At 39.1% G+C, this 7,420-nt stretch overlaps 1 protein-coding gene across 2 annotated transcripts in view; it reads left to right on the top strand.

Annotated features, from left to right (window-relative positions):
- Positions 1 to 4,951, top strand: part of C4BPB (complement component 4 binding protein, beta) — an 8,484-nt gene extending 3,533 nt beyond the window's left edge. For both annotated transcript variants that reach the window (XM_008587666.1, XM_008587664.1), the window contains exons 4-6: positions 2,700 to 2,793; positions 4,060 to 4,174; positions 4,742 to 4,951. In XM_008587666.1, the coding sequence (XP_008585888.1) occupies positions 2,700 to 2,793; positions 4,060 to 4,174; positions 4,742 to 4,885 (353 nt within the window). In that variant the 3' untranslated portion in view covers positions 4,886 to 4,951. The remainder of the gene's footprint in view (positions 1 to 2,699; positions 2,794 to 4,059; positions 4,175 to 4,741) is intronic.
- The last annotated feature ends 2,469 nt before the right edge of the window (positions 4,952 to 7,420 follow it).

Raw genomic sequence — 7,420 nt, 5'->3', positions numbered from 1 at the left:
TTTAATTAATTAAATTTATTAAATTAAATTTAATTAACTTAATTTAATTTTTAATTTTTAAATTTTTAATACAACAGGTGAAATTCTTTCTATTACTATAATACATACCTCTCAGAGATAATGAGTTGGATATGTTTATTTATGACTTTTGCTTATGTTTATGGAGACATTTCAAACACACACACACTGGGGCTGGCCCGGTGGCGCACTGCTACAGTGCGCTGCTTGGGGGCGCGGCGGCGCTCCCGCCGAGGGTTCGGATCCCACATACAGACCGGTTCCCGCTCACTGGCGGAGCGAGGGGCGGGCGCAGCACCGAGGGTTGCGATCCGAAAAAAGACAAAAAGGAAAAATAAAAAATAAAAAAATAAACCGGGCGTGACACTGAGGGTTGCGATCCGTTGCTGGACACGAAAAAAGACAAAAAGGAAAAATAAAAAATAAAAAAATAAAACACACACACACAGACGTTTAAATTAAATAAATACTCAACATTGTGTGTGCGTGTATATGTGTGTATATAAATATCCCCATTAAAATGTGATCTTGTACATATTTTTTAAGTTGCTTTTTTTCATATAATAATATACATGGTCATTTTTTCCAGGCCAGTACATATCTCTTGCTTTTTAATAACTGCATATGAGTACGTGATCATTTATTACACATCTGTCATATTGATGGACATTTATTTTTTCCATATTTTGCTATTATGAACAGTACTGAAATGGATGTTTTATACACATGCGCACACACACAGATACACACACATATATATCCTTATATGTATACTATTATTTCTATAGGATAGATTCCTAGAATGATTGCTGGGTCACAGGATGTCATTATTTGCAGAATATACTTAAAAGATCCAAGAAATTCTACTAAAAATTTCAATATGTACTTGGATACAAAATTAATATTGAGAAAGCAATGGTTTTACTTTCCATTAATAATTATTGTTTGGATATTGAAATGTAAAAATAATCCCATTCACGAGATCTATATGAAAATTTACCAAAGGACATAAAACAAGACTTGAGTAAAAGAGATGGTATGCCATGGTCTTGGATGGGCAGACTTAGTATCACAATGCAATCCCTACAGAATTTCAAGTTAAAAATATATAGAAAACAAAAATTAATGTTAAAATCTCATTTGGAACAGTACATACCTAACATTGCAAGTTTATTTTTTTGAAAATGATGAGTAATGTATGTATTTGGCTGGATCAATGGGGAGGAAACACTTGCCTCATTAGGTAGTAAAATGTACCACAAAGTTGCTTTCATTAATATGCCATTAAAATAGCAAAGTATGGGCACAGAAAAGTAGCACAGTTTGTATTAAATCCATGGGAAACATCTGTATTTAGTGGTAATGAGATAATTACCTATTTGGAAGAAGACCAAGTTAGGGCGCTAGCTCACATTATATTAAAAATATATTCCAAGTGGATTTAAATATATAAATATAAAAAACAAAAATATTAAATTATTAAAAGAAAACATGAGACAAGAGGTTTATTATCTTGGGAAAGCCTTCCTAAGCAGTAACATAAAACTCAGAAGTCATAAAGGAAAAAAATGAACAGATTTAATGAAATACTTAAAATCAAAACTTCATCAACTCATGGAAATTCTTTTTGCTTTTCTCTACTCCCCTTTGATCTTTTAAAAATTATTTATTAACTGATCAAGTAATACATCTTTGTTGTAGAAAGATATAGGGAATAAAAGAAGAAAACAATTTCCTCCAAGCCTATGACCCAGGGATAGGGTTGTGAGTACTTTGATAACTAACTACTCAGAGTTTTCTTTGTGCATATGTTTTTGTGTAACTGTGTTTTACAAAAACAGTATGTTATTACAGATGCTTTTTTATGCTTTGCTGTTTTTACTCAACCGTTTGTTTTGAAAACCTTTATGTTTCAGTAAGTATACACATACATAATCATTCTTCATTTAGGTTTTAATCTTGATCAACATGTTTAGCTTCAAACAATCTCAGAGCTGAAAATGACCTTAAAGATAACATTATTTAATGGCTTATCTTATAATAGGCTTAGAATGGAAATCGAGAGGGGCAAAATGGTTTCTTTAAAAGATGCCATGTAGTTAGTGGAAGAGCAAGAGTCGAAACTCACAACTCCCAGTACTTCATCCAGCTGTCTTTCCACAATCCTACAGACTTGTCCACTTCTCTCCCAGCTTAATGGTTTCTTTAAAAGATGCCATGTAGTTAGTGGAAGAGCAAGAGTCGAAACTCACAACTCTCAGTACTTCATCCAGCTGTCTTTCCACAATCCTACAGACTTGTCCACTTCTCTCCCAGCTCGGTTCTTCCTCGTTTGTGAAGCATTCCTATTTCACAACTCTGTCCCTTGGGAGATGTCAACCTTCACTTGAGCTCTCTTCATCTCCTGTCTTAGGGAGTTACTTCTTCCTTTTCTTGTACACTAGCAATTCACAACTCTACAGCTTACACTTTCTTTCCTCGAGCTCCTGCCCATCGGAAAGTACTACCAAATCTTTAATAACTCAGAGGATGAGCTAGGAGGTGGATATGATTTTGATGAGAAGGAAATGAATGGAGAATGTGTCCCCAGAGCCACAAGTGCTGCTAGGAAGATGGCAAGTGCTGGTGTAGACAGCTGCCCTCAGGCCTCACAACTGTCACCCTGTACTCCTTTCTCTCAGGAGACTGTGGCCCTCCTGGGAATCCAGCTCATGGCTGGTTTGAAGGAAGAAATTTCACTTCAGGGTCTACCATTACTTATTACTGTGAAGAGAGGTAAGCGCACACAGCCTTTCAGATACGAGACGTTGCCCTTTGGCACCTTGTTTTTAGGATTGACCCAGTCTGTGTCCACCTATCCCTCTGATTTTCTACATCTTCAGGATTCTCCTTTTTTTTTTTTTGTCTTTTTTCGTGTCCGGCAACGGATCACAACCCTCAGTGTCGCACCTGTACCGGACCGGGACCGGCAACGGGATTGCAACCCTCAGTGTTGCACCCGCACCTCGCTCAGCCAGTGAGCGGGAACCGGTCTGTATGTGGGATCCGAACCCTCGGCGGGAGTGCAGCCATGCTCCCAAGCAGCGCACTGTGCCAGTGAGCGGGAACCGGTCTGTATGTGGGATCCGAACCCTCGGCGGGAGCGCAGCCACGTTCCCAAGCAGCGCACTATAGCAGTGCGCCACCGGGCCGGCCCAACATCTTCAGGATTCTGAGCTCATTCTGATTTCGAGATCTGTGTTAACCCACTGCTAGCCCTTCTCAACCCCTAGAAGACAGACTGATCCTATCAAAGTATCCAATTTATCCTAATTAAATGGTCACTTTTTTCTCACAGTTAAGACAAGATAAAATATTAAAAGTGTATATTTTTCTAAAGAACCACAGAACAACAACAAAAATGCAAAGAAATACAGAAGTGAAGAAATATAAAGATTTAGAGTATAGGCCCTTAAAGCATCCTAATTAAAGCCTAATCTTAATTTAGTCTGCCTGGTCGCCCACCTGACAGATGTCTCAGGCTTTTCTTTCCCTTGCCTCAGTCTTATTAACTCAGTCATGTCGCCTCACTGGTGTTTCCATTTCATTATACAGATACGTCCAATGGACTTGCAGTCAACTGTCATGTTTTCTTGATTAAAAGTTACTGCTCCTTTTTTAGCCTTTCACTAAGATTTATTTAAGGGGTGTCTTTAACTTTCTACTCCTTTTTAGAGCTTAGATGACAGATGCCTTCTTAGGTTATCAAATAATCAGGCGCTTCATCCTCCACCCTCCCCACCAAAAATCAGTGTGCGTAAACACACTGATTCAGGATTTTTCACTTCTCTGTTTTATGAGTTGACTCATCTTAAAAACACCCAAGGGGTGGATTTACTTTATAACTCCTTTGTCATACTGAGATAACTTAAGCATACATTAAAGCTTAGGGGCAGGGAGGCAGATTCCATCACAGTAGGAAATACTGAAATACAACAACACAAAACCAGCCTTACCCAGCTCAGAAGTCAGAAAGGATAAACCTTGCTCTGTTCTGTTCAGGTACCACTTAGTGGGCACACGGGACCAGCAGTGCATTGATGGGGAATGGAGCAGTGCACTTCCAGCCTGTGAGATGATCCAGGAAGCTCCCAAGACTGAGTTTGAGAAGGCACTTGTAAGTAAGGAGCTCATGTCTATCTTGTTCACAGCTGTTTCTCCAGCACCTGGCATCGACTCCTGGCACGGGCTCAGTACATATCTGTTCCAATTAAGATAGAGTCTTTGAATGGGTTGGCCTTGGCCTGATTGTAGAAGGGGGAATCATAAACTGTCAACTCACATTCAGCACCATCATCACAAATGCCTCATACAGCCCCATGGGGAGGAGCTGTTGTCTCATGTGCCTTACGAGCAATGTTCATAAGCTCAATGCCGGAGATTGCGTAGTACTGATGTGAAAAGTCTCTAAAATTCTTCTAGACTCCAAAAATCACTGAAAAAGTTTATTCTCATTGGGACTCTCCTTTTTCTTTTCATCCATATTTATTACTGGGGTAATATTAATAAGTATACTTAAGCCAAAAATTGTTAATGATCCATCATGCTGAAGACCCAGATCCCTATTTAAGCTAGCCTGGGTCTGAGCCCCTATTCAGGGACCTAACTGCTGCTTACTGGCTTCAGAGTATATAGCTGGGTCTCAGTCCTTAAGCTGTAACTTTAAAAAAATCTCTCTCTTTAGCTTGCCTTTCAGGAGAGTAAAGACCTTTGCAAAGCCATACAGAACTTTACGCATAATTTGAAGGAAAGTGGCTTAATAATGGAAGAAGTAAAATGGTCTCTGGAGATGAAGAAAGCTAAGCTGAAGGCAAAAATGTTGCTGTAACATTGTAGCTGAGCAGACTGGTAATAGAAATACATCTATGAATAAATATTCCTCTTGATTCTGAAATTGGTTTCAGATTTATCTCTTACAAGGCTGGAATGCAACTTTATAGTTACCAACTGCAGTTGTATAACGCACTGTGTGTGTGTGTGTGTGTGTGTGTGTGTGTGTGTGTGTGGTTCTCAGAATGTGACAAGACTAAGTGTGGTGGTTGTCTAAGACCAGAATTAGCAACACATTAATAAGAAGTGGAGGGTTGAATGTTTTGTCTGTAGAGAATGTGGAGAATGTGGAAGCTCTGATCTCAGCTAAGAGTGCACCTCATATTTTAATATGAGACACAAATTATTAGGCAAAAATTAACCTTAAATTAACCAAAATTTATGAGGTATAAATTAACCTCTCATTTTGGGAAAATAGACTGAGAACAGTTACATCCTTAAAATGACCTACTGAGACAGAAGTAGAGTTAGGACCCAAAGTCTTTCCCAGGCCTCTCCTTCATCCAGTGTATGAAACCATGTTTCTAGATCTTCTGCAGTGATTTTGTTTATGGCCTTTTAGATGAAACCCAGCCATGCATGGTAGATTTGAGATGGTGTAACACAAATGAATATATTTCCTTTTCATATTTTAGAGAGTAGAAGAAATAAGAATGCCAAGGCTGTCTATCAAGATGCCATACTGAGCTGACATGACGAGATTCTCCCATCTGTCACCCTGACCACCACCTGGAACACTGGAAATCTGAATAAAATGTAAACAAAATATATAAGATAGCTTGAAATGTCAGGAAATCTCTAGGTGAAGTTACAGGAGAATAAGAAATAAACTCTTAAGTAGCCCACAGTCTATCAGTAGACACAAGACACGCATACATCCAACATTATTTCAGGGTGGTTAGAATGAGTTGAACACCTTTCAGAGAGCAGTGTATTATGGAAGCTCAGATGAGAGGAAGATCACTTCTGTCTCGGAGGAGGAGGCAGGAAAATTGCCAAGGAAGAGGTTATAGTTATTTTGGCCTTTAAAAGTGAGTAAGATTTAGAGACAAAGAAGAGGACATTCCAGATGGAAAGATTTGAGAAATGAAGAGAGTCATAGCTTTTTAACCAAGTCAGTCCACTCCTAGGATTAATTTAACTGGAACAAACTGATTTTAATTTGACACTATTTAATATGTTGTTGTCTATATTGACCATACTAACAAGCCCCTGTGAGCATTTGAAATGTCCAGTCACAGGAAAATTTTTAATAAGTTATGGTACATCAAATGTAATGCAGCCTTTTACAATGATTATTATGAAGAAACAGAAAATCTTAAAAATATCGTCTAAAGTAAAAATAGAATACTTAAATATGAGTATTTACCATTGCATTTATGTAAAACCTTTGTTCTTGTGGAAAAGGACTGGACAATAACAGGCACAGATAAAACTGTAGTCTTACAATGTAAAATTATAGGTGTTTATTCTCTTAATGTTCTTTAATGTTTTAAAATAAATTTTTAATATATATATTTTTAAGCACTGCACAGAGGCGAGAAAAATGGGACATGTCTGTGGAACAGTTCATAGCCTGGACTGGCCTGGATGAGAGGGAAGGCTGAAAAGATAAGCCAAGGCTGGTTTATGGAGGCTTTTGAAGGGCATGTTAGAGAATTTATACTTTCTTTTGGTAGGCAATGCATAGACATGGAAGATTTTCAAGCCAGGAAGTGATCAGGACAGAGCATAGAGGGAGATTTCTCTCACAACAGCCTGTAGTATGATTGAAGTGGCATAAGAATTGAGACAGGGAAACCCATGAAAGGGCTTCTTCAACAGTCCACCCAAGAGACGAAGATAGCCTGACCTGCTTTGAGGCCAGTGGAAAGAGAAAGGCAGCCACAGACATGATGAGGGACATTTCCAAACAACTGAACATTGGTGGGGAGGGAAAGGAGGAGTTGAAAAGTGTCTGCAACTCTATTCCTGAGAGCCTAGATTAAAGTTGAGGCCAGAAAGTGAAGATTCTGGACAGGAAATGAGAGGTTCCTCTTTGGATGTGCTGAGTGTGAGGTGCTTGCAAGATGTCCAGTAGGCAACAAGAAATGTGAGTCTTAAATTTAAGAGAGTAAGTAGAAATGAAGAGTGAGGTAGTCATCTTATTGGGAATAGTTAAAGCCATGAGAGTAGCATAGATCATTCGAGTTGTGAAGAGAGTGTGAGGTGCTTGCAAGATGTCCAGTAGGCAACAAGAAATGTGAGTCTTAAATTTAAGAGAGAAAGTAGAAATGAAGAGTGAGGTAGTCATCTTATTGGGAATAATTAAAGCCATGAGAGTAGCATAGATCATTCGAGTTGTGAAGAGAGGAATTTAAAAACAAACAAGGGCCAGCCGGTGGCTCACTCGGGAGAGTGCAGTGCTGATAAAAACAAACAAAAAACAGGGCCGGCCCGGTGGCGCACTGGAGAGTGCGCCACTTGGGAGCACAGCGGCACTCCCGCCGAGGGTTTGGATCCCATGTGGAGACCGGTTCCCGCTCACTGGCTG

The sequence above is a fragment of the Galeopterus variegatus genome, unplaced genomic scaffold (assembly GCF_000696425.1).
Source record: "Galeopterus variegatus unplaced genomic scaffold, G_variegatus-3.0.2 Scaffold4488, whole genome shotgun sequence".
Lineage (NCBI taxonomy): Eukaryota > Metazoa > Chordata > Mammalia > Dermoptera > Cynocephalidae > Galeopterus > Galeopterus variegatus.
This window is presented reverse-complemented; position numbering and strand designations above follow the sequence as displayed.